Below are 26,847 nucleotides of genomic sequence, written 5' to 3' on the forward strand. Positions count from 1 at the left end.
TGGAGGGAAGGGACCAAAGGAGCAACCGAGTAGGAAAAGTGTGAATACAACTTGGCTACCTAAAGGAAGTGGAATGGGGAACCCAGCAGCAGGCGGTGCAACGCCAAGGTCATCCAACTGTGTTTCCCACTAGGGCGTCGCTCAGGTTGTGATAGACTGATCTTGTTCTCACAATTAGGGAAACAAAAAGAACTTTGGTGGGTCCTCCATAACTCTTTAGGATATTTTCCTTTATAAAACTGAGCTAAGCGGAGCGGACACGGTACTCCGCCCACGGAGAGCCACTACCACAATCTTCTGCGCAACCTGGGGACAAGACCTAGAGGTTCAGAAACCCAGAGATTAGGGAGCTCGCTGTGTTTGCATCCGCCCCTATTCTTTTCAGCAGGAGCCCCTTCCCGGCCTCTGGCCACCAGGGGGAGCTACAGTCAAGCGACCGTTCTTTCGGGAGAGCGGGAACGCGTCTAGATGAATCTTGTCAAGCCCAGGGACCCGTAGTAAGGTGTAGCGACTGGATGAACCGTATTTCTGCTTTCTCGCGAGCACGAATAGGCCTCTCCCCGCCCTCCACTCCAGCCCTGCCTCCCGGGCTCAGACCCCTCCCGGTGGCTCGCGCCAGGTGGCGCTGTCTGCGGCGTCGCAGCGGCCCTGGCTGCCGCGGCGACGATCTCCCAGCGGGCAGTGCGGCCCGGCTCTCCTGAGGCTGCGAGTGCCACGTCCCAAGTGCTACGCGGAGGAGCGGAGAGGGCGGTGCGCGGGGGGGGCGGGGAGCAGCGCGGAGCCCGGCCTGGCCGCCTTGATCGCCCGCCGCCATGGGCTCCTCGCAGAGCGTCGAGATCCCAGGCGGGGGCACGGAAGGCTACCACGTCCTGCGGGTAAGGGCTTCGACGGCTGCCCGGGGGCGGCGGGCTGGAGGCGGGGCCCGGCCGCAGGGAGGCGGAGGCTCCGACGGGCTTCTTCCCGGGGCAGCCAGGCCTCTCCCGAAGGAGAGGCGACCGCGGGCGCTGCTTTGGCCGAGGCCGGCTCGGGAGGCCGCTCACAACCCGCCTCCCCGGAGCGCCCCGGGCCCGGGTCCGCCGCTCCGGGAGGACGGGCTGGGACCAGAGGAGGCAGCCGGCGACTTGGCCAGGAGCGGCCCAGGCGAGAGGGCAACCTTGACTCCTTTCCTCTTCACGGCCTTTTCTGCCCCCACCCCTTCATTCTTAGCTCCCAAAGTTAGGGAAGGCTCAGGCGCAGTCTGCAAAAGAGGTGATGGTGAAGGTAGCATTTGAGTTTTCCGAGAAAAGGAAGCCTGGAACCCACAAACTAGAGGCGGTGGATGCGACGGCAGGTGTTGATTCTCCTCCGCGCTGTCCGGGTGTCCGAAAAGGCCAATTAAGCAAACAAAACGAAATGGCCTAGAAGTAGGTTTGACGGACTTAAATCTACTTGATTTTGACTGTGGTTTTTTCTCTCCTGTGTCGCTCCTGACCTTCCCAACCCTCCTCTTCCACATTTCCTGGCGGTGGGAACTTCCGTTCTCTTTTTTCTAAGGCTGCTCAGGGTGTGGTGGAGATTAAGGTTTAGATCCACAGTGTAAAAGAGGTAATGGAGAGGAACGTTTTTTTTAAAAAAAAAACCCCAGGTAAATAAAGGAAAGCAACTTCGGTCACCAGGATGCAGAGAAACATAGTATCTCGAAAGGCGTTAGCTAAGCCCCAGTTATGAACAGCCTGGGTTGTACGGAGCGTGTGGTCCTTTCCTCAAGGAACTGGGAGCCTTTAAAAGAGGCAGTGTTGGTTGTGTGTTGTGACACCTGCGTTGAGTGATAACGTGATGGACTGTCAACAGAGTGGCCCCAATCTGTAGCACCATTTCAGGACATAATATAGTGTAAATAGATAGCTCCTCACAGGCAAGAGCATTTTCACTGAAAGTGGGAAAGTGCACTTCCTGGTGCTAGTCATCTTCTTCCTTAGGTCCCATGTTTTAGGTGAGACAGCATTCTTAGGGCCGTTATCAATCACCTTTCTGATCTTCAGGATTATCACGTCTAATTGTCTCTCCACTCTGCTAAAAATCCCTCTTGAAGCCATACGCTTGGTGGGAAAGGATGGTTTTCCCAGAAAATAAAGGGAATCTATAAATAAACCATAATACCTTCCTGTTCTGTTTAGCTAAACCAACCCCCAAGTGCCACACTGATAGGGGAAATGGAAGGAGAATTGTCAGATCCCAGATGTGAAGTTAAAGTTAGTGGCGGTACTTTCTCTATTCTCTGGTTTGATTCTGAGTTCTCTGCTTTGCAGTATGTTATCCAGTATTACTAGCTGATTCTCACAGTTGCTGATTGTGGCCATGAATCCTTGGGGATTCGTGATATTTTTATAATTACGCGCTAGGTAAAGCACAGTATTAATGAGTGTTAAAAGTCTGTAAGAAAGGTGTAAGTATCAAAAGGATTCCAGTTCAGTGACTTCTGTTGACTTTTGTTAATGACTACGTTCGTCGTTAAACAAGTTGAAGTGTATTTCTTTACATAGGTGCACCTCCGAAAATCAGCACTCATACATATTCAGTAGTGCAGATGCTGTTATTCTATAAATATGATTTTTAGAAGCACTAGGGGCAACCTTAGTTTCCAGTCTGCATCTGGAGCATAAATGTTGCAAAAGATGAAATAATTCTTTTTTCATTTGAATTTTATTAGAGGGAACTTTAAAATAGTAATGATCATCTAGTTTAGGAGAATTTTGAAAAATGTTTCTGAGTTCCTAACCCACTCTGCCCTGATTCTGTAATTGGTTTCTTTATCTTTGTTTTTAGAGGGGAAAAGTACTCTGTTAAATCTCAACATATAAAAATTTTCTTTTCATTTGTTATTGCCTAAATTATGGTTGTATATTTCATCTCTGGATTACTGAGCTTGTAAACCAGAGTAAATATGGCAGGATAATCATGTAATAAAATCACCCATGTTTAACAAGTTCTAGAATGATTTAATTAGAAGGTAGTTTTCTTTAACAATTCCCTGGCCATTTCCTTGCTAGTGATAAAAACTTGTATGATTGTGTTTTGAAATACCAATTTATAGTGACACCCATATACACTGCTGTTTTATTACTGTTATTTTTAAATTGTATTCCTACAATTCAGAGATTGACCTTTATGTTTCCTCTGTTATTTTTTCATATCCATTATTAGATTCTGCTTTAAAAAATATTTAGGGGACAACCTTGAAATGTTTCCAGATTTTCTGCTATGAACAGTGTACTTACCTTTTTATCTATTATGTATTAATGCACATTTTCATTTTGTGATCATATTATATACCCAACTCCCCATACTCACCCTAGAAGTAACCAACATAGTTTATGTATCATAGTTTATGTATCCTTTCAAAAATGTTTTATGAGTGTAAAAGAATCCACCACCCCCCCCAACCTTTCACTGTTTCTTTTTGTTTCCTTTTGTAACTGTTAGAATAACATGCTACATATGGTTAAACACCCTGGTGTCTTTTTTGGCAAAGTGTCTTGTCTATCTTTCCATAGCAGCGCACAGAGATTTGCCTCTTGCCTTCACCTAGCTCCATAGTAAGTCTTTTATACCATAGTTTGGTTAAGTACCACCTCCTGGTGTTAGACATTTAGTTTTTCTAGTCTTTTGCTGTTACAAATACATATCTACAACCTTAAATCCTACCTTTCGTTTTCACTTAAAATGTATTTTCCCATATTATTGAATTGTAATGTCTTTATATAAACATTGGTCTTCATTTTAGTAAATTACTACATTGTTTTCTGATTATCGGCACGTGTTCATTAGAGAGCATTTGGATAAGTTCAGAAAGTATAACAAAAAACCTAAATTACCTGTAATCCTGCCATCTAAAGGTAAATACTGTTGAAGTATTTTTCCTCGTCTTTTTTTTTCCCTGTGCCTACCATTGCCCTTTAGTCATGTTTCACAAAGATTTTGAGTAATATGATATAATCAAGTACAGTATGGCCAAAAGTTATCATAGGATGTTGGCTTTACAACTTAAATATCCAACAAATGAGGAATTGTTAAATAAATCAAGGCCTAACTACAGATTGGAATTCTGTGCATTCAGTGAAAATTATGTTTCAAAACACTCTGTGGTCACAGGTATGCCTCTGTGTGTGTGCATGTACATTTGAGTGCCTAGGGAAATAAAATGGAAAGGTAATAAGCCAGGATATTAAAATGATTATTGGTGGATGGTGACATTTTTATTCCTTTTAAATTTTAATATATTACCCCAAATTTTCACAGTGACTATGAAATATTTGTATATTTACAAAAAATATAGTTATAAAAATTATTTTTTGAAAGTGGATTCCTAGTGAAAGATTTTAAAATTTGTTCAGAAGCTTTCTTTTGAAAATATCATTATAGGGAATTCCCTGGCCGTCCAGTGGTTGGGATTCCTTGCTTCCTCTGCAGGGGGCACAGGTTGGATCCATGGTTGGGGAACTAGGATTCCACAAGCCGCAGGGCATGGCCAAAAAAAAAAAAAAAGAAAAGAAAAAGAACGTTGTATTTCTGATTCCCTTATGCATTGGGTCCGGTTCCGCATTCACCATGCATACCACTTTTATTCCCATTCTCTAATCCTAACATAAGGCAGGAGAAATGTTAGCCAGGACTTCTCAGTTTTGTTAGAAGTTACTACAGTTGCAGTATGTTGAATACAGAATTCTTGTCTAGATTTTCTATTAATTATCAAGTAAACCCAACAAGACCATTTTCAAAATTACGTTTTTGGAGTTGCCTCATGGATGCCCATTATAAGATGTTTCTAAATTAAAATATTCAAATTAATTCCACTCCACACTTAATATTCTTTGAAATGGAGGATATCTGAGGACATTCTGGAACCAGTGTTCACACCAGTATGGGGATATGAAAAATGTCATGTTCACTGTTCCTTATAATTTCCTCTGAGAGAGATTTTGAGATGATGGATGTTTTGAAGGAAAGGCCATTGAGATGAATTGTGTCTCCAGTGTAATAACAGGTTTTTATCTTCTGAGCCATTTGCTGCAGACTGGGCAGCATTAGGTACTCTCCTTAGAGGAGAAAGTGAGAGTAAGTGGAATTATTTCTATAGAAAACAGAATACCTAGACCGTATCTACTATTATATAGATGTGCTCTTTTTCTTTTTTTTTAAGAGTTGCCTATACTTTTTAAAAAAATTAATTGATTAATTAGTTAATTTTATTTTTGGCTGTTTTTGGGTCTTTGCTGCTGCGCACAGGCTTTCTCTAGTTGCGGTGAGTGGGGACTACTCTTCGTTGCGGTGTGCGGGCTTCTCATTGCGGTGCTTCTCTTGTTGTGGAGCACAGGCTCTAAGCGTGCGGGCTTCAGTAGTTGTGGCACGTGGGCTCAGTAGTTGTGGCTCACGGGCTCTAGAGCACAGGCTCAGTAGTTGTGGCGCACGGGCTTAGTTGCTCTGCGGCATGTGGGATCTTCCCAGACTAGGGCTCGAACCCATGTCCCGTGCATTGGCAGGTGGATTCTTAACCACTGTGCCACCAGGGAAGTCCCTAGATGTGCTCTTTTTTTAATGGAACCTAAGTAATCTACATGAAATCCTGCAAGATTTCAACTGGGTACTTGTTCTGAGAAAGTGAAATCCCATTATTTGATAGTCATAATTTTTTTTTATTCTAACCCAGTGTTTCTCTAACTTTTTAAACTCATGCCCCCATTTGAAAAACATAAAAATCTCACTATTATCCCTTATCTTCTCACTTATTCTGAAACAGTGGGTATAAAAAGAAAACAGTCGGGTTATTTGATGTTTTCCAAATATAAAGTTATAATTGAAAAAGCTTTATAAACACGATTTGAAGATTCTAACCTGCTCCCAAAATTGATCTCTTCTAATAAAAGGCTGTGAAATTGTTTAATACACATTCTTTGATATTGCTTTCAAATGTAGGAATCAGAATACTTCATTTTATTATGAAAGAATGTTTTATTAATGCCATGAAATACAATGTTTGTGAACCTTAGGACACTTTTAGGAATTGTCAGTATAATTAGACATAAACTTTAACTGATATTAATAAGCCTTGAACAAATTAGTAGTGTCATGTTGTTTGTATACCCTTATATATTTTTGTGATGAAGTGTGCTTTAATGTATGGATCTTCAGGATCCTCATTTGGGGAGACCTGCTCTTGGTGGGTAATTATGGTTTCTGTCTCTGGTCAGTAAGTAGTAGAGTGCACAGAACTGGCTTCAGTGCCTTTCTGGGTCAGATACTGACAGGGCTTTTTAATAATTCCCCTGAAATTTTCAGAAGAATTGAACTTAGAATAACCACTAATATCAGTACATTCATTTAATATTCTACCAAAAGGATTATATTGATTGATTTACTAATAAAAAAGCAGTTAACAATCTAAACTAGAAAATATCCATAAAGATTTGATATGTGCTTTAGAATCTGACTGTAGATTGCCTTGGGAGTTGTGATTATCAAGTAAGATGACTTCTTTCCAAACAACATATGCAAAAACAAAGTAGTTACTTTGAGAGACTGTATAGGTCCTCTTGGCATCGCGTATCAATTTACTACAGCATGAAGAGAATAGTGCTGGGGTTTTTTGGGTTTTGCTTGTGTGTTTGTTTTTTTAAGCATCAGTGAGGGATCATGTAAGCACATTATCCGCAGTAAGGAACCTTGTCATCTTGTGGACATGCGTACATTGAGAGACTATCATAGTAGACCACTGGAGACCACCCTTGTGAATCACTAGATTCTAGTGTCACTCCATCACTTCATTGTCTTCCCTTGGGCAAACCTTTGAACTTCTTTGAGCTTCATTCTTTTTATCTGAAAAGTGGGGATAAGAGTAGTGCCTCCTCCACCTTTTGTTTTTGATTTTGTTTTTTTACTAAAAACCACATTAGATAGTATACATGAAAATATTTTGGAAAAAAATTGAGCACATTAAATTTCTTTATTAAAAAATGCTGTCTACTTCATTGGTTATTCTGAGGATTAAATGGCATATTCCATGTAAAGCACTTAACATAGCATCTGGAATATGATAAAAACTCAATAAATGTTAGCTGTTACCTTTATTATTAGCATTTACGTTATTGTGTCACCTGTTGAGAACAACTATTATAGTGCCAATACTGCTTAAAATATACTTGTTGTAAACATTTTAATTAATATTTCCATTTAATTAGTCATTCAGCAGCTACTTTTTGTCCATGTACCTAACCCTGTACGTCACTGCTGTTTAAGTTTTGGATCAAATCTGACCCATTAATTTTATAAATGTCCCTGTTAATTTTTAAAGATCCTCATTTTTGAGGAAATTTTACATCTGTATTTTAAAAGATAGGTGAGTGCCAGTGTCCTTTTCATTGCTTTGCCACAGTGTTACTAAACACCTGAACTAAAATGACCTACAGTCTGTATAATTAAAAATGATCTTGTTGGGTTTGATCTACACTGTAAAATCTATAGATAGCTTAACAACAGACTTCTTTCATGGTGAGTCATTCAATCTTAGAGACTATCTAGTCAGCCTCCTCACTTTACAGCTAAGGAAAAGGAGCACAGAAAGATTATTGCCTGAGATCACACAGCAAGTTTTCTTTCCATAAGAAACAAATACCTGAGTTGGTATTTGAAGAGTATAAAATAAGATGGCATGTTGCCAGAGTTTTAGTTTCTTTTGAAGCAGACCAGTTTCTTTCAGCATCATTTTTCTAACATGCAGATCTTTTCTAGGAAGCTATGATGTAGTGATGGGTTTTTATTTCATTTAATTAGCATTAGAATTTTATTTCAAATTTCTTCATATGTCACAAGTTACAGCATTGGGTCAGAATCAGGAGAACATGCTCTTTGATTTATTTTGATAAAACATGTGAAGAGAATGTTTTAACAGGTGAGCCTTGAACTCCTCCAGTCTAGCTTGGGGCTGTTACAGATAGTGCTGCTGTGAATGTTACATTGTGTATGCCTTTGGAGAACATATGTATTCCCATTCCTACTGGGTATACTAAATAGTGGAATATTTGCAAAGATGTGTGTATTTTAGTATGGATATTGCCAAATAGCTTACTAACGTACATTCCCACTAGCAGCAATTAAGGTTTCTGATTGTTCCATATCCTCATAACACTTAGTATTTTCCCTTTTTCATCTTGGCCATTCTGATAGGTGTGTAGTGGTATCCCATTGTGGTTTTAATTTGCATTTCCTGATGACTGTTGAAGTCGACCACATTTTCATATTTATTGACCACTTCAGCATCCTCTTTTGTTTAGTGTCTGCTACAATCTTTTCTCCATTTCGTTAAGTTGTCTGTCTTCGTTTTTAAACAGCTTTATTGAAATGTAATTTACATACCATTAAATTCAGTCTTTTAAAGTTTACAGTTCATTGGTTGTTTAGTATATTCACCGAGTTGTGCAGCCATCAACAGTATCTAATTCCAGGACCTTTTTGTCACCCTAGAAATAAACTCCCTACCCATTAGCAGTTGCTCCCTTTTCCTCCTTCTCCCAGCCCCTGGTCACCACTAATCTACTTTCTATGGATTTGCCTATTCTGGACATTTCATATAAATGGAATCATACAATATATGGTCTTTGTGACTGGCTTCTTTCACTTAGTGTAATGTTTTCAAGGTTCACTCATGTTGTAGCATATATCAATACTTAATTCCTTTTTATTGCCAAATAATATTCCATTCTGTAAGTGTACCACATTTTGTTTATCCATTCATCAGTTGAAGGACATTTCCACTTTCCAGCAGCTATGAAATTTGTGTATAAGTTTTTACATGGACATGTTTTCATTTCTTCTGGTTATATACCTAGGAGTGGAATTGCTAGGTCATACAGTAACTCTCTGTTTGACATTGTGAGGATCTGCAAAACTGTTTTCCACAGAGGCTGCACCATTTTAGTATGAGGGTTCCAGTTTCTCCACATCCTTGCCAATCCTTGTTGTTGTCTTTTTTACTTTAGCAGGTTTTGTGAATGTGAAGTGGTATCTCATTGTGGTTTCACTCTCCTTAATGATTTGCAGTAATTCTGAATTTGTTCTGAATACAGTTCCTTTGTTGGATATTATGTTGTATCATTTCACTCTCTTAATTGTGTCTTGATGAGCAGAAGTTCATAGTTTTAGTAAAGTTTATCAGTTTTTTAAAAATTTATGGTTAGCTTTTTGTGTTCAGTTTAAGAAGTCTTGGGACTTCCTGGCGGTCCCGTGGTTAAGGCTCTTCCAGTGCAGGAGGCACGGATTTGATCCCTGGTCAGGGAACTAAGATCCCATCCCGCATGCCATGCAGCGTGGCCAAAAAAAAAGAAAAGTGTTCATACTTGATGATCTCAAAGATAGTCTATGTTTTTCTCTAAAAGCTTTATTGTTTTACATTTGACCTTTAGATCTGACGTCCATATAGAATTGATTTTTGAGAGACAACATTTTTTAAAATGATTTATCTCCTCTTCCTAGCTGACTGACGTTCTATGTCTTTTTCTCTTTTTTTAAGAGGTGAGAGATAATTAATACATGGTTAGAAAAATAATGTAGTGTCCAGGAATTAATTGGTTATAAAGATTTGCCCTCAGGTGGTGATTGTGGAGTTAGGAAGAGGAGTTTAAGATTTGTAGGACTCCTATCATATGTCAGAGACTTCACTAGGCATTTTGTGAACTTAAATTCATTCAATCTATACGATATTCTCGTAAAGTAGCTGGCATTTTCTCTTCCTTGCAGATGAGAAGATTGAGGCCCAGGAAGATAAATTTTCCCAAGCTCAAAAAACTAATAAGTAGGCAAACCATGACTCAAAATCAAGTCAGTTTGGCTCTAAAATTCTATTATCTTTTCACTGTACATTTTTTTTTTTTTTTTGCGATACACGGGCCTCTCACTGTTGTGGCCTCTCCCGTTGCAGAGAACAGGCTCTGGACGCGCAGGCTCAACGGCCATGGCTCACGGGCCCAGCCGCTCCGCGGCATGTGGGATCTTCCCAGACCGGGGCACGAACCCGTGTCCCCTGCATCGGCAGGCAGACTCTCAACCACTGCGCCACCAGGGAAGCCCCATGTAAAATCTTAATTATTAAACTTTCAAAGTTAATCTATTCATCTTAAATTGCTGTGATATTTGGCCCAATAATAAATAGCCCATGGAGCCGGGTATATATGTTTTTTCTTTTCTTTTTTTCTTTTTTTAAATTAAGACGGTTTGAAGGAAACACGAATCAACAATCATGAGACCTCATAGGGGACAAAGTATTGAAGTGGTAATCTGATGCTTGAGAGATTAGGTGCCTAAGAGATTCTTGTCAGTGGGTAGTACTGCCAGAGGAACTTACCTTTGTGGATGTTTAATTTGTGGTGTAGTAGAATTTATTTTCCATGCTATGAAATATAGGAAATTTTCTTTAAATGAATTAGGGTCAAAGAGAGCATTTTCTAGGGCTCCCTCTGCTGGCTTCCTAGTAGTAATTAAGATACCTAGATGCCAGAATTGTGCTGGTACTAATGATGTAAATAAATTTAGGAAAGAAATTAATTTCAGGGTCCATTAGAAACAGAGATATCGATGTTTCTAGCAAATGAAAATAGAGAAAGGATTATTTACATTTATTTATTTATTTATTTTAGAATCCAAATTTAGCTATTAAATCTTTTTAGAGTTATGGGGAAGAACAATTCTAATGGTATTGGAAACTTTCCATTTCAAACAAATAGTGGTAAAACTTGATACTTGGAGGGTGGCATGATAAGAATCAGTGTGTGGGATCTCCTTTCTTGGTTGGTGGTGATATTACAAAAGTATTGCCTTTAGCCCTTTTTAACTAAAAGGTAAAGTGTTGGCAGCCTCAGTGGAGAAGTCTGAAATTGATCAATGGACTAGTTGGTTTCTAGATAAAATGATCATTTGGAAACATTTCCAGTCAGAGAATTAGATGATTAGATGTGGACCCCATTAAATGAGAAGTTCCCTTCTGAGGGGGCTCCTAGGGTCTGTGCTAATTATTCTCTTTTCACACCTCAGGCATTTCGAACCTAATTGATAGGAACCTAATAGGCAGGCATCTTACACCTAGAGTATTATGACTTTTTTTGCCAGCTAGCTGTGACTTGATGTCTCTTTTCTTCTCATAATAGCTCCAGGCAGCCACCATTTTCCTTTCAGAGTTGCCATTTGAGGAGAAATCTATCTGCCATTTTGGAATATAAAATAGCCCCCATTTAAGAAAACTGAGTGTAAAGAAAATAAACAGTATATACTGATTATTTTTATTAGAGAGCCAACACCTTTAAATAATAAGTCCCTTTGATATTTAACTCATTTAATTTACAAAAATGATTTAATCCCACATTTGCAGGAAATTTTACATAAAACAAGGTCAAACAGTTTTAGCAAGTTAAACATTGAGCCATCTTTATAATGGACAACTAACTATTCCTTACTGTGACAAATGAAGAAAACCTAGTTTTACTTCTTCAGAGGCAAGTCTTGCGGAGCACAGGCTCCGGACACGCAGGCTCAGTGGCCATGGCTCTCGGGCCCAGCCGCTCCGCGGCATGTGGGATCTTCCCGGACCGTGGCACGAACCCGTGTGCCCTGCAACGGCAGGCGGACTCTCAACCACTGTGCCACCAGGGAAGCCCTCTACCCCCTTTTAAAGCACAATTCAAATGTCATTTTTTTTCTGTGAAACTTCTTCAGTCAGATTTAATCTTCCCCTTAGAACTTTGTACCTCCATTATAACCATTAACATCTTTGGGCTTGTATTACAGCTATTAGAGGTCTGTGTCCTCCATCTCTCCTTCTTCTTGCCTGTTCCTCAACAGATTATAAATGTCTTGATAACAGTGGCTATGTTCCTACATTAGTTTTGTAATTGAATAGTGCCTTGCTAGTAGTAGTCATGTAATAAGTAGAATAAATTAATTTGAATTTGCCACTCAGTTGTAATGATTAACTGTCTGCTATGCCATGCGCTAAATGCTGGGAGGATTGTCCCCCACCCCCCAAAAAGCAGAAAGTGGTGTGAAATAGAACCATAGAGGAAAAACCTCATGTACGAGATGAATTTAAAGAATGAGTAGAATTTAGGGAGCTGCAGGGACATTATCTGGGAGATAAAGAGAAATAAGAGAACTAGTGGGTACCTGTATCAATGAAATTAATCTATTTTTACTGAAAAGTGATGGGTATTAAAATTTAGCTTTTGATTCATAATTAAGCTTTGCATTTTTCATTTTTGGCATTTTTGTTTTTACAGGTACAAGAAAATTCCCCAGGACATAGAGCTGGACTGGAGCCCTTCTTTGACTTTATTGTTTCTATTAATGGTTCGAGATTAGTAAGTTCAGCTTTTTATAGTTACGCCTATGGTATTTTGTAATCTTTTGAAAATGGAATTTTTCAGATTATCTGGGATGGATATTTATTCATTGGTTACAAACATTATTTAGAGTATGATACCAATAAAATAACCCTGTGCTAGGAAACATGAGACTGTCAAATATAGAATACTATACCTCACACTCCAGTGATAATCTTAGGAGAAGAAAATCACTGGAGACTTTTACTTTATATGTTAAGTATTTAATTTTTCTAAGCAGAAAGATGTGGTTTTGTTGCTCTTTTGCTTTTTCAAAGATGTCAGACTTTTGTAGGTTATTGGCAAATGGATTAGTAAAGACTCATTCTCAAGTAACTTGTCAGTTTTCTTGTTGCTCAATTCCCTGATATATCAATAGAAATAATGTTACAAAACTATACAGAGATGTGTTCCAGAAGTGCACAATTAAAACCACTTTCTATGGGCTTCCCTGGTGGCGCAGTGGTTGAGAGTCCGCCTGCCGATGCAGGGGACATGGGTTCGTGCCCTGGTCCGGGAAGATCCCACATGCCGCAGAGCGGCTAGGCCCGTGAGCCATGGCCGCTGAGCCTGCGCGTCTGGAGCCTGTGCTCCACAGCGGGAGAGGCCACAACAGTGAGAGGCCCGCGTACCGCAAAAACAACAACAACAACAAAAACCCACTTTTTATAAGTTGCTTTCAGTTTACATGTAGTAAAGTCCAATAGGAAGGAAACTATAATTTCAGTAAAGGAAATTCTTATGACAATGGCTGCTTCGTTGGTTTATTTTTTCACAACAGTCTTAAGTTTTTGTTCATTACTACCAACATCACCTACGTAATGGCCTTTATTCATTTATTTAATGAAATATTTAACATACTGTTTCCGTTTTCTTTTCCTGCCAGTTTGTAGTAAATAAAGTGTATATGTAGGAGTAGAGTCTAAAGTTAAACTTCAACTCTAGCAGATGTTTAGATTTTTAAAATCAAAGTCATACCAACTCTGTTAGTAATATGTCTTCTTGTGGAGTATTTTGGTTTTTTATCATTGAAGCCCTGGATCATTTCAAATAATGTTGGCTTGCAAATTCTGTAATTCCATAGTCAGCTATGGAGTTGTTCCTAATGTTATTTGAACACAAGTTCATGTGCCTGACGCACAGTGGGGCCAGACAGTACCGAAATGTCAGAGTCTGGAGCAGAGAAAGGTTTATTGCAGGCCCAAGCAAGGAGAATGGGTGGCTCATGTTCAGAAAAACCTGAACTCCCCGAAGGGTTTCAACAAAGCATTTTTAAAGGCAAGGGGAGGGGAGGGGTGTCCCACGGTATGTGATCAGCTCATGCACAATTCTCTGGTTAATGGTGATCAATCCTTAGCCACCAGTAGGTCTGGAGGCTACCTGTTATGATCTTCAGGTAGTTAATTTCTTCCTTTTGGTGGTGGTTTTTAGTATTTGAAAAACTCAGGAAATATGCATGAGATACTATTATGTGGGTACTTCAGAGAGGTACTACAGCAGAGGATAGGGGGAAAGGCCTGTCCCAGGAAGGCCCCATAGGGTCCTGCTCTGTTACACTAACATAAGTTCTTAATTTCTTGACATTCTTTTACTTTGAGGAGTATTTGAATGTTAATGAAACCTCCACCTATTGAATGTTTTATTTATGTTAATAATATTATTCCAATAGGGCCATGGGATGCTTAAGGTAAGATAATTAACATTAGATTTTTACTGTTAAGTAAATGTTTTTTATTAAGAAAAATTTCTATGTGTTTACAGAATAAAGACAATGATACTCTTAAGGATCTACTGAAAGCAAATGTTGAAAAGCCTGTAAAAATGCTTATCTACAGTAGTAAAACACTGGAGCTGCGAGAGACCTCAGTCACACCAAGTAACATGTGGGGTGGCCAGGGCTTGTTGGGAGTGAGCATTCGTTTCTGCAGCTTTGATGGGGCAAATGAAAACGTTTGGCATGTGTTGGTAGGTATCAACTGTGAATTGTTACTTGCAGTTTAAGAAACAGTATAGAAAGGTGTTTTAATAGTGGTTTTCTCCAATTTGGTGAGATTGTAGGGGTATTATTAGGCTATATTTAGTTTCTGAAAATCAGAATTGATTGCTTTTAAAATATGGATTAGTGAAAAAGAAAAACAACTTGAGGAAGAGAAGCAAATATGATGCCTAAGAACTATTTTTCTTTTTTCTTTTTTTTTTTTTTTGCAGTATGCGGGCCTCTCACTGTTGTAGCCTCTCCCGTTGTGGAACAGAGGCTCCAGATGCGCAGGCTCAGCGGCCATGGCTCACGGGCCCAGCCGCTCCGCGGCATGTGTGATCTTCCCAGACCGGGGCATGAACCCATGTCCCCTGCATCCGCAGGCAGACTCTCAACCACTGCGCCACCAGGGAAGCCCAAGAACTATTTTTTAATGATTTATCCATTAGAAGAAGGTATTTTAAAGCAAATAGCTACAGGAACTTCCCTGGTGGTCCAGTGGTTAAGACTCCACATTCCCAATGCAGGGGGCCCGGGTTCGATCCCTGGTCAGGGAGCTAGATCCCACGTGCCGCAACTAAAGATCCCGCATGCCGCAACGAAAATCCCAAGTGCTGCAACTAAGACCTGGCGCAGCCAAATAAATATTAAAAAATAAAATAAAGCAAATAGCTACAGAAATGTTTTAAATATTTGTTAAATATTGTGGGTTGTTTAATGCTTGGGAGATTAAATATATATATATCCTATAGTTTCTGATCTGACATCTCTAACAAGAGAAATATGGGGGGGTTAAATTACTGTAATTAAGGACTGAACTATACAATTTGGAAGATTATTTTATATGCAGTAATTTGATGGGGGGTTGTTTTTGTGTCATCCTAGGAAGTGGAATCAAATTCTCCTGCAGCACTGGCAGGTCTTAGACCTCATAGTGATTATATCATTGGAGCAGATATGGTCATGAATGAGGTAATTTGTTTGTTTATTAATACTAACAATTATTTAACATTTTCTCATTAATGGTTAAATTCAGAAGTATATTTGCACACTTCACATTTAAAGTTGAAATTTAGGTCTTTGCTGATCAAGATAGCTTACGCTCCAGGGTGTTAAACAGAAATCTGGGAGGTGTCTTACTAGGTACAGCTGTGAGGAAAAACATACACTCTGGCAATTGCACAGATTTTGTGTATGGTATATATTAGAAATCTCTTGTACCTCAAGATTAAATCGAATCCTCGTCTTGATTATTGATTTCCTTTTCTCTTCTCCTTTCTAAGGTAACAAAATTGGCTTAGCTGTATTAGTTGGATCCTTTTCCTTGTCTGTTAGCTAGTGGAAGTATATATTGCTAAATCACAAATGAGAGAAAAAATAAGGTACCCAGAGAACCAGGTCTTAATAATGGATAGTAAGCAGAATATGTAGAATTTGGGTATAGAAGACTTTTACTAAAATTGCTGACTAGGTCTTACAGAACTGGACATGAGGCCTTGCATTGTGTAGATAGGTAATATATTGAATTAAACCTCGTTTGGAGTATTGGTTTTAAGAAATGATTTTTATGTCCAGCAGCAGGGCCCAGAATCTGGTTTTTGTGTATGTCGTTTTTTTTCATTCTTGTTGTTTTAGATGTGTTTTTTGTTTGTTTGTTTTAGGTTTTTGTTGTTTTAGATATTAGTCAGGTTCGAGACCTACTATTCTAAAGTTCAGTAACAAAAACATTTTTCTCCTGTAATGCTTTTGCAGTCTGAAGATCTGTTCAGCCTTATTGAAACACATGAAGCAAAACCATTGAAACTTTATGTGTATAATACAGACACTGATAACTGTCGAGAAGTGATTATTACACCAAATTCTGCATGGGGTGGAGAAGGCAGGTAAGGTCATTTTTTAGACTAAGTTATGACTACTTAAATTTACCAGTCAGATGTGTTGTAAACATTGTTTTTATTTTGAAACAAGTTATTGGTTTATTGTAAGACTTCTCTTGAGAAAAGGAAAGAGCTGACCTAGAATATTGAATCCAATAATTCATATTTTTAAAGCACATATTTATTGAGCATGGTACACATACCCAGTCCTTTTCTTTCTGATCTAACAAACTTTTTTGTTTTGTTATTTTATTAAAATAGTTTTCAGTTTTATTTTATTTTCCCAAAATTCCCTCCTCAGCAGTGGGACAATACAGTATAACTTTCTCTAGCTGCTGGGGAAATTTCTTAGCACTTTGTGGAAACTGTTACCTTTTAGAAATGGACAGGCTGATTTTAACCAAAAGTTAGACAAAATTGCAACAACAATAAAAAGCAATTTAGAAAGAGGATCAAGCCAAGCAGAAAAGCAAACTTTATAAAATCAGTTTTCTGGGACTGTTCATCAAGTCAGTTCCCTAATTTCAAAAGGCCAGACCAAAGCAAAGCATGCTGACTTAACATGGTATCTTTAGGTCTTCTGTCTACTGTTTAAATTGAAATTTTTCATTGTTTTGAAAGCTCTAAGAACCTTTTTTAATTTGAGGAAATTGTTGAGTGTAAACCAGAATTATAGGAAAGCCTAGAGTTTGGAAACTTCTACCAGTGTTTTATAAAAGTTCCAGCACTTGCTGGGAAAAGGATGACTTAGCTGATGCAGACGGAGAAAGCCTGTTTGCTCACAGTACCTTTACCCACACTACCTGAGGTTCTACAGCTAAATGTATATTGCCACCAGAATGCTAACTTGTTGCAATTTGAGAAAATGAGATAGAAAATGTGGCCTGTCTGGGGGCCATACTTGACCAAGTTATCGTTGTCCTTTGTCCAGGTTTGTAAACACACAGAAAGATGATCTTCTTAAGGTATTCAAAGTTGATTTCATTTCAGAGGGACTGACTCATATAAACTAAATTTGCAAAGAAGCTTCTGTCATCATTAGAGAGGCAAATTTTCAGTTTACAATAGAAAAATACCCCCTCTCCAGTTAGAATAATACTTAGATCCTATTACTACCACAAGATTGCTTGGTGAGCATGAAATCAAAGTCTTAAGGAAGAGATTCTAGATGGTGAAGTTCAGCAGCAAAGAACATTACTAGTTCATTAATTTTTAATTACGCTGACTAAATACTGCTACATTCTTGTTCTTGGAGCCCTTCTTCTCTAGACTTTAGCAGTTATTCCTTTTCTATGGAAGACATTTTTCCTATTGACGTGGTTTAGTACCACTGATCAGCTGTTGCTTTAGACAGGCCCATACAGACCACTTTCCTGAGTCCGCCCCCATTTGGCATATGTGTGCCTCTGGTTTTCATTCCTTCCTCAGAGGCTGACCACATTACTTTCATTACAGCACATTTTTCTTAGCTTCATTCTTGGGCTGTCTTTAAATTTATGGAGATCTCCCTCTTGCCTCAAGTGCCTCCTCTACCACCACTTAGTTCTTTTGATTAATAAGCACCTTGTTTTTAAATGTAGCTACCTCTGAAAGGCTTGTATTTGATCAGTATAAATTATTTAATCTTTCTTTCTTCCTCTAAATCTATCTGAGATCCAGTTCAGTAAAATTTGCAGCTTGATGGTATAGGGAGGAAAAGTGAGAGAAGAGGGAACAAGTAATTTTTTAATATGAAGCATTGTTATGAAATCACATTTGGATAAGGAAGAGCCGAAGTTGGCCACTGCCTGCTCTCCCCGCTTTTGGTGGTAGTAGTACCCATGGAAATAACAGATGCCCTGGCAGGAGAGAGGCACAGTGATACCTGTGCACGTCCTACTCAGAAAGTGCAAGTAGTTTGGAAAATAAAGGCAGTTGTGATGGAAACATAAGTTGGAACCTGATTGTGAAAAGCCTTAAATACCGTGGTCAGGAATTTGGATATACTTCGGGCAGTGTTAGTTCTATAATATTGTAACAGTGAGGGTTCTTTGGTTCCAAGTAGTAGAAACCAGCTGCAGCAGACATGAATTTATAGCTACGGAGTCACTCATATAATCAAAGACTCACAATGGGAAAGGACAGGACTCAGACACCCTTAGGGATTTAGAAAGGAAGAACTAATTGGCAATTTCATCACTTTCTACTGAAGGGATAAAGCCATTTTGGTTTTTTCTGTCGCTTCCAAGATTTGCAGCCCTGGGCAAGAGAGGTAAATTGGCCTGGCTCTGGTCATGAGCCACTCCTTGTTTTGGGCAGGACAGGCCCCCTGATTGACAGTCCCACCCGTGCTGCACAGAACGGCAGAGGAGTAGTTCTCCAAAGGGAAGAAGGAAAAGGGAATGTTGGGAAGACAACAGACTCTGGAAAGAAGACAACAGACTACGGGAAGATCACTCTAGAAAGTGATTGTATCTTATTAAAAAAATACCTCTGGTGTCATTGGGAGGATGAATTAGAAGGAATCTGGATTAATTTGGATTGATATGTGTCAGGTTCTGAAATAGACCTATAGGTTGTATAAATGACATCAACATGCAAAAGTGCTTGGAGCTCTTCAGTGGAAAGGCTATATGTCATTCATTGAGCAAATAATTATTTAGTGTCTGCCATGTGCCAGGAACTGTTAAGGCAGTAAACATAACAAGGTCTCTGCCTTCAAGGACCTTACCATTTTATTGGGGGAGACAAAATAAACAAATAAATAGGCAATGTGTTGGATGGTGATAAATACTTGAAGAAAAATAAAGGAGAGTACGGTTAGTGTCTGTGGTGGGAAGAAGGGTGCTATTTAATAAAGGGTTGTCAGAAGAGACTTCTGATAAGATGACAGTATTTAAAAGAATGGAGATTTGTTTTTCTGTTTCAAAACCTCAAAAATGCAAGCTGTGATGATAACTTTAAGAAAAAAATATCTTCATAGCCTAGGATGTGGCATTGGATATGGTTATTTGCATCGAATACCTACACGCCCATTTGAAGAAGGAAAGAAAATTTCTCTTCCAGGACAGATGACTGGTACACCTATTACTCCTCTTAAAGATGGATTTATGGAGGTAAGATAACTTTACTGCCTGATTATACCATAACTTTCCACCCAGATGAATAGATGTGTGGGGTGGTAGCACTTATTTGAGACTGGGCAGATGATGAGTTAAATATTGACATGTTGGATTTGAAGTTCCTGTAGGATATCCAAATGAATATTTTCTGGTTCTAGATTTCAGGAAAGAGGGCGAGGCTAGAGATACAGATTTGGGAATCAGCAGAGAGAGGGTAATTTAATCCAATGATCAAAATGAATAAAAATCATCAAGGGACTGGGCCTGGGTGGGTCAGAGGACCGAGGCCAGAATCTTGAACATCCCTAGTGTTTAAATGGATGGGCAGAGAAAGGGCATTCAGCAAAGGAAGCTCAGGAGAAGGCCAAAGGGAGAGAACAGAGCTTCAGGAAAGGGGGCATAGGCAACTATGTGAGGTACTGCAGAGAAGTCAGGTGAGAGAAGGAGTGAAAAAACATGTCCTGGGCTAGAGCAACTTAAGGCTTGATGGGATGCAGATACCAACTTACAGGAGATAGAGGGTGAGTGGTGAGTGATAAGGTGATGATAACTGCTGCTTCCTATTTCAAGAAACTTGACTGGGAAAGCAAAGAGAACTAGGGGTGTGGGAAGTATTACAGGATCAAAGTGAGGCTTTTTAAGGAATAAGAGGTATTTCTGCAGGCTTATAGGCTTTTAAAATGTTTCCTGTGCAGGCCTTACAGGACAGTTAACTCTTATGCATGACTAAATAAAAACCAAACATTCAAAAAGAAAATGCTACAGTTGTGAAGAAAGGGCTGCTGCCACTGTCATTTTATGGTGCATGGTTGGGCCATCCCCAATTCTAGAGGAAGTGAAGGGGAGCTATGGGGAAGTGTAACCTCTCCTCACCCCCATCCACCATTGGCTCATAACCAGAACCAGTGTTGTTGTATGTTGAGACTCCTGCTATCATATCTGCTGCCCCAATCAGTGCTCTCTGCCCCAGATGAGGCGCTATGGGCAGTCTGAGAAGACCAGAGGGTGAAATGGCAGCTAGGGAGAAGGGCCAGAATACAAGTTATGTTGGAATGTGCCAGAGGGCACTGGAGCTGGCATAAGTTGGAGGATTCAGAGGTGAAATCACCCATCCACCCATCTGTAAAGTCCATATAGATTCATTCCCACCCCCACCCCATGCTCCCAGAAGGTAGAGATCTGGCTGCCACATTCATTCATTGATGAGGACTCATGAGGTTAGACATCTTAAGAAATTTTTAAGGAATCTATCATGGTATTAAGACTTCAGCTGACTTCTTCCATGAGCAGTGAAAATTAAAAACACAAAACTGGCTGAGAATTCAAAGAAGAAGAAAGCAGTGGTGCTTTAAGGGTTGAGTATAATCTTTTTTGGCTGGCTAGGAAGGAGGAGAGAGAATCTCCTCCTGGTGTCGAAGTGGCTATAACAGTGTGTATGATGGGCTAGATGCCATGTGTTAAAAGACTGGAAGTGACAGGAGGGGGAGATGTTTACATTGCGTGGTCCTTGGCACGTATGAAAATTAGGAAGGAGTGTCTGAAAGCCAAAGTGCCAGGTGAAAACTTTTGACAGTTAATACATGATCGAAAAAGGTATCTGTAGGACCGGTGAGAGCCAATATTTATATTTTCTTTTAAGTAAATCTGAGTAATTTTCCTTTTTTCTTTCTTTTTTTTGGAAGGTCCAGCTGTCCTCAGTTAATCCCCCGTCTTTGTCATCACCAGGAACTACAGAAATTGAACAGAGTCTGTCTGGACTTTCTATTAGCTCAACTCCACCAGCTGTCAGTAATGTTCTCAGTACAGGTGTGCAGAAAAATAGATTCTGTTTGCAGTCTACTTTGTTTTACACCATACTGTTTTCTGTCCCAAGCTGTAGAATTTTAGAAGTTGATGCCAGTGTACTTTGAAAACTGTAAACGTGCTCTGCATTGACAGGCCCTGTCTGAAAGCTGGTACTGAATCATCACAGGCATTTGAACCTCTTTTCAGACAATTTTAGATCTTGGGCTTATCTTGTTGTAGAGTCAGGATTCTACCTTTAATTTCTATTTAATAGCCCTATTTACTCAACAAATGTTTGCATATCCCCTAAGTAGTAGACACTGGGGATACAAAAGTGAGCAGTTTACCATTCCTTTCCTAGGGACTCAGTCTTGCTCAGGGGACATACGCCTATCTCCTCTTTTTCTGTACTCCTTGTTCTACCTAATATACTCCTTTTTTGTTTGTTTTGGTTTTTTTCAACAGCTTTCTGGAGATGTGATTCACATAGCATTGAATTTACCCATTTGAAATATACAATTTAGTGGGTTTTGCAACCATCACCTCAATCAGTTTAGAACATTTCATTACCCGCCAAAAACACCCTGTACCCCGTCACTCCCTGTTTTCCCCCAATCCCACAGGCCTAGGCAATTACTAATCTACTTTCTCTTTCTAATCTAGACATTTCATATAATATGTGTGGTCTTCTGTGACCTTCCTCTCTGGCTTCTTTCCCTTAGAATAGTGTTATCCAGGTTCATTCATGTCATAGCATATATTAATATTTCATCTTTTTTATGGCTAAATAATGTTCCATTGCATGGATATGCCACATTTTGTTTATCCATTCATCGGTTGAGGGACATTGGATTGTTTCTACTTTTTGGCTATTATGAATAATGCTGCTATGAACATTTGTGTACAAGTTTTTGCATGGACATATGTTTTCATTTTTCTTGGTTATATACCCAGAAATTAGAATTGCTTGGTCACATGATACAGTTCTTAACTTGGTATGTTGATAGAGTTTATTTTTCCCTTTCCTTTATTTATTTATTTATTTATTTTTAACATCTTTATTGGAGTATAATTGCTTTACAAGTGGTGTGTTAGTTTCTGTTTTATAACAAAGTGAATCAGCTATACATATACATACATCCCCGTATCTCCCCCATCTTGCGTCTCCCTCCCACCCTCCCTATCCCACCCCTCTAGGTGGTCACAAAGCACCGAGCTGATCTCCCTGTGCTATGCGGCTGCTTCCCACTAGCTGTCTGTTTTACATTTGGTAGTGTATATATGTCCATGCCACTCTCTCACTTTGCCCCGTGTCCTCAAGTCCATTCTCTACATCTGCATCTTTATTCCTGTCCTGCCCCCAGATTCTTCAGAACCATTTTTTTTATTCCATCTATATGCATTAGCACACAGTATTTGTTTTTCTCCTTCTGACTTATTTCACTCTGTATGACAGATTCTAAGTCCATCCACCTCACTACAAATAACTCAATTTCATTTCTTTTTATGGCTGAGTAATATTCCATTGTATATATGTGCCACATCTTCTTTATCCATTCATCTGTCAGTGGACACTTAGGTTGCTTCCATGTCCTGGCTATTGTAAATAGTGCTGCAATGCACATTGTGGTACATGACTCTTTCTGAATTATCCTTTCCTTTTTTTAAATCTCCTGTTTCCTGGTTTTCTTTCTTTATACCAAGAGTATATTATATACTCAACTAATATTGAGTAAGTGGATGAAATACTGTGACATGGTTTAGTTTTATTTCATTAATAGCCTTTTATTCTTGAGCTCTTTTTTTAATATTTATATCCCAAATTTGATCATATTCTACTTTGTTCTCGAATGGATTTAAAACAGCCCATCAAGATGCAGTCAACAGTATGATCCCTGGAGCTTGTCCCCTAGGTTCAAATCTCAGATCTTTTCAGAGTCTTTGTTTTATTTCCCAAAGATACGTATGAAATTTAAATTTTTTATTTTTTACAATTAAAAACTTGAAACATATTCAAAATTAGATGACTATTAATAAAGATTCATTTGCGTAACAAGTAGAACAACCAGCCCCCACCGCCCAGCGTCGCCAGTTATCAGTATGATAACGTACCTCCCTACCCCCTGCTCTTTGCTGGGTTTTTTTCCCAGCTTTATTGAGGTATAATTTGCATACCATAAAATTAACTCACTGCAAGTATAGAATTCATGATTTTTAGTAAATTTATGGAGTTGTGCAATCATCACCACAGTCCAGTTTTAGAGTATTTCTTGGATGACATTAAATATTAATGTCATCAGTATCAAGTCATGGATACATTTGGAAGAGATTCTAAAGTTTATTTCATTCAAGCAGTGTTTGAGTTCTTTTTATGATATTAAGATTTTTTTCTTATATCCCATCAGATGTAAGAAATGGTTTTTTAGTTTATTCCTGGATAGACTTCCCAAGACAGCAATCCAATCTGTGTCTGATAACTCTCACCTGGCTTTACAGTGAGTGTTCCAGTGCAAAGTGTTCTGGCTTTAGGAGATAGCTGACATCTCTCTTCAAGTTCCAGTTTCTTCTGAGAGGCATTTTAAATCTTCCCTAATTACATTACAGTTATACTTATATTGTCATATATGCACATGCACTGAGATCCCTGGTCTTATTACACTGTAGAGAAATGGTTTCTTGAGTATTAAAAGACAGAGACATAAATAAAGCAGAAATTGCTCAAAGGAGACTGAAAGAAATCAGCATTTTCACTTTGAGTAAATAAATTTAAAAACACTCAGATGTTCTAGCATTATAACATGTGAGAACCCACTTTTTGTTAGGCATTTATTTTTCTGTCTTTGCTTTAATTATATTGCTGCAAAGTAGCCCAAACAGTAACTGTAGAAACATTAAAGTATGTGCTTTAAAAAAACACCTCTGTGGATTTGAAAATTTTGGATTAAGAAATTTTCAGAAAATGAATATATCATTTTGAAATGACATTAATCGATGTGATCCTCTCACACTTCCTGTCTCCCTTTCTTTTTCTGCCCCTTATCAGAATGTAAATTTCCAGAAGGTAGTGATTTCTATTTTCTTTATGCTGTAAAGTTCCTCAGTGCCTAGAACAATGTCTGACATATAGTAGGTGCCCCCCCACCCAAACTTTAAAGACTGAACACACCAACCAACCGTCCAGCCCTTTTGAGAATCTGATAAAACAAAGAACCCTCTCCTATTTTTTCATGGCTCCAATTTCTGCAAAAAAGTAAACACATGACTAACTAAATTTTAAAAGCTATCTGAAAATGGTTGCTTCATACTTTCAGGCACAATTCATTCTTGCTACCGTATTTAAGCAGATCTCTGTAAGACAAAATCTAGAATCCATGTGCAGTATTACTATTGTTTGGACATCAGCAAAACCTCCCACATGAGTAGGTGGTAAACATTAATAGGTAATCTTCATTAGGTGGTATCGTAAGAGTTACTTGAATGTAAAGAACATGACCACTTCAAGCTAACAGCAGTAAAAGTGGGAATGTACTAGACTTCAGAGGAGTGTCACAGAACCTAAGGTCAAAAGGAAATGAAGATTCAGGAAACCAGGTCATTCTCCCCATCTCTGGAGGTCCACATGCTCTTCTGTCTCTTTCAGGCCATCTACATCATTCTCTTTCACAGACCAGAATTCACTGTTCCATGGGGCATATAGCCCCCCAGCAGCCCCAGGTGTACGTGGCCTTTGAGGTCAGGAGCCCAATAGAGACTGATTAGGATCCTTGTATCCCATTTCCAAATTTCCAAAACAGTTTTCTAATCCAGCCCCGCTTAGGTCAGGAGTAAAACTCTTACCCGGTTTTACTTAGCTGCGGAGAGCTTGCAGAGCCCCCCGCCCTCTTGGCTCACGGTCTGCTAACAGCCATTGCGAAGGGCCAAGGGCAGAGCAGGTGGATGAGCTGTGGCAGTGATGCAGCTAGAGACCAACTGACTAAAGTCACACTGAGTGAAGACCTGACCATGGCAGGAGGGAAGGGACGGAAGACTGTCCGAGATAGTCTGCTCACTCCTTATCAACTGAAATTTTTAAAAGGTTGTGCATTTATTTTAGGTGTACCAACAGTACCATTATTGCCACCACAAGTAAACCAGTCCCTCACTTCTGTGCCGCCAATGAACCCAGCTACTACATTACCAGGTAAGTAGCAGGAGACATATATGTAATAACAATAGCTTTACTGATATTTTGCATCTTAGAAAACAATGAAAAAAATTTCTACCTATGCGGTGACTATTTATGTCTTTTACTCTCATTCTGTCTCTGCTGTAACTTTGTGTTAAGTGAGACCAAGTGGCAATGAACTGCTGTCACCAGCTAGTCAGCTGCTGAGCCTTGGGCTCCTTAACCCCAACCAACCATCCTCCCTGCCCCCAGTGCAGCCTGAGGCAGGAATAAGGAGTATATAGACTGTCCGTCCTTCAGCACAGGGCTTTCTGGTTGTTGTTTAGTGAATAAGACATTGTGTCCTGGAGGAGAGCACTCCTTACTTGAGTCTTCAGTAGCTCTAATGTTAGGTTAGATTTTTGTTTATTTCACTTACTGTTCCCAGTGAAGACCAAGTCCCTTTATCCAGCAGATAACGATCAGATATTATTTCAGTCATCAAATATATACTTGCATTGTGAGAGCCTTTAATTGTATGGCTAAAGATGTCATTACACAGACATATTAAGCCATTAACCAAATGTGTGCACACAGCAAGTGTGGTAAAATGTTAACATTTGAGAAGTTAGAGTGAAAGATATACATGCGGATTCTTCATATAAATTAGCAACTGTAAGTCTGAAATTAAAAAGGAAAAAGAAAAAAAAAAGCCTGAGAGACTGTAAACCTCAACCATCAAAGAAAATCAGTTCCGTGTTTGCTGAGATAAATCAGCCCCTTCTCCAAGACATAGGCCAGCATCATTCTTGCTTTTGGGTTCAGAAGTGTGTGTTTGTTTTAACCCTTACCCACTTAGCCTTCTAATCACTTAGGTATAGAAGGATGCTTCACTTGGGAGAGATTTTGTTATTGTTACTGTTGTTATGATATAAAACTGCCACACGGTAAGTGGACTTCTGGTATTCTCACTTTGAAGTGGGTAGTATTTTTTTCAATATGCAAGGATTGGATGGTTTATCTTTTGTTCTCTGCCTTCTTTTCAGGTCTGATGCCTTTACCAGCAGGACTACCAAACCTCCCTGCCCTCCCCAATCTCAACCTCCCTGCCCCGCACGTCGTGCCAGGTGTCAGCTTACCGGAACTCATGAACCCGGGTATGTTGCCCATCTTGCCTTCCTAGGACTCTGTCTAATAAAAAGCTTTATCCAGGAAAGGCAGTCCTCTATTTCAGTCTTTTCCTGGCAAGGGCAGATCAGTTTAACAAATTTCAGCTGCTTCAAATAAAAATCAATCTTTTTTATTTAAAAAGCTTGAAAAAGAAGAGGAGGAGGAATGTCTTTGTGCTGCTCCCCTGCCTGGCTGCCTCTCCTCCCCCTTTCTCCTCTCCTGCACCTGACAGCTCAAGCACCACAAAGGCCAGCTGTAGAAATAAAGAGCAGTGGCGTGGCCTTGCTGGGCTGAGTTGGATGGGAGGTGTGCGCAGTTCACTCAGTGGGGGCAGATGAACTCCCTGTGATTCTCCTCATGTTTTGGGCAGCTGCCACCCGCGGAGTAGTGACAC

The 26,847-nt window shown here is 39.4% G+C and overlaps 1 protein-coding gene across 3 annotated transcripts in view; it reads left to right on the forward strand.

Annotated features, from left to right (window-relative positions):
* Nucleotides 1–576: 576 nt before the first annotated feature.
* GORASP2 (golgi reassembly stacking protein 2) overlaps nt 577–26,847 on the forward strand; it is a 28,804-nt gene continuing 2,533 nt past the window's right edge. The window contains exons 1-9 of one of the 3 annotated variants that reach the window (XM_012532150.3): nt 577–875; nt 12,297–12,377; nt 14,160–14,363; nt 15,262–15,348; nt 16,129–16,259; nt 19,216–19,348; nt 21,037–21,160; nt 25,233–25,319; nt 26,330–26,440. In XM_012532150.3, the coding sequence (XP_012387604.1) occupies nt 813–875; nt 12,297–12,377; nt 14,160–14,363; nt 15,262–15,348; nt 16,129–16,259; nt 19,216–19,348; nt 21,037–21,160; nt 25,233–25,319; nt 26,330–26,440 (1,021 nt within the window). In that variant the 5' untranslated portion in view covers nt 577–812. Of the gene's footprint in view, nt 876–983; nt 1,404–12,296; nt 12,378–14,159; nt 14,364–15,261; nt 15,349–16,128; nt 16,260–19,215; nt 19,349–21,036; nt 21,161–25,232; nt 25,320–26,329; nt 26,441–26,847 lie in introns of those variants that run through there. The other 2 variants (XM_004267288.3, XM_033423561.2) reach the window with 2 other exon arrangements.

This window comes from Orcinus orca, chromosome 7, assembly GCF_937001465.1.
Source record: "Orcinus orca chromosome 7, mOrcOrc1.1, whole genome shotgun sequence".
Taxonomy (NCBI): Eukaryota; Metazoa; Chordata; class Mammalia; order Artiodactyla; family Delphinidae; genus Orcinus; species Orcinus orca.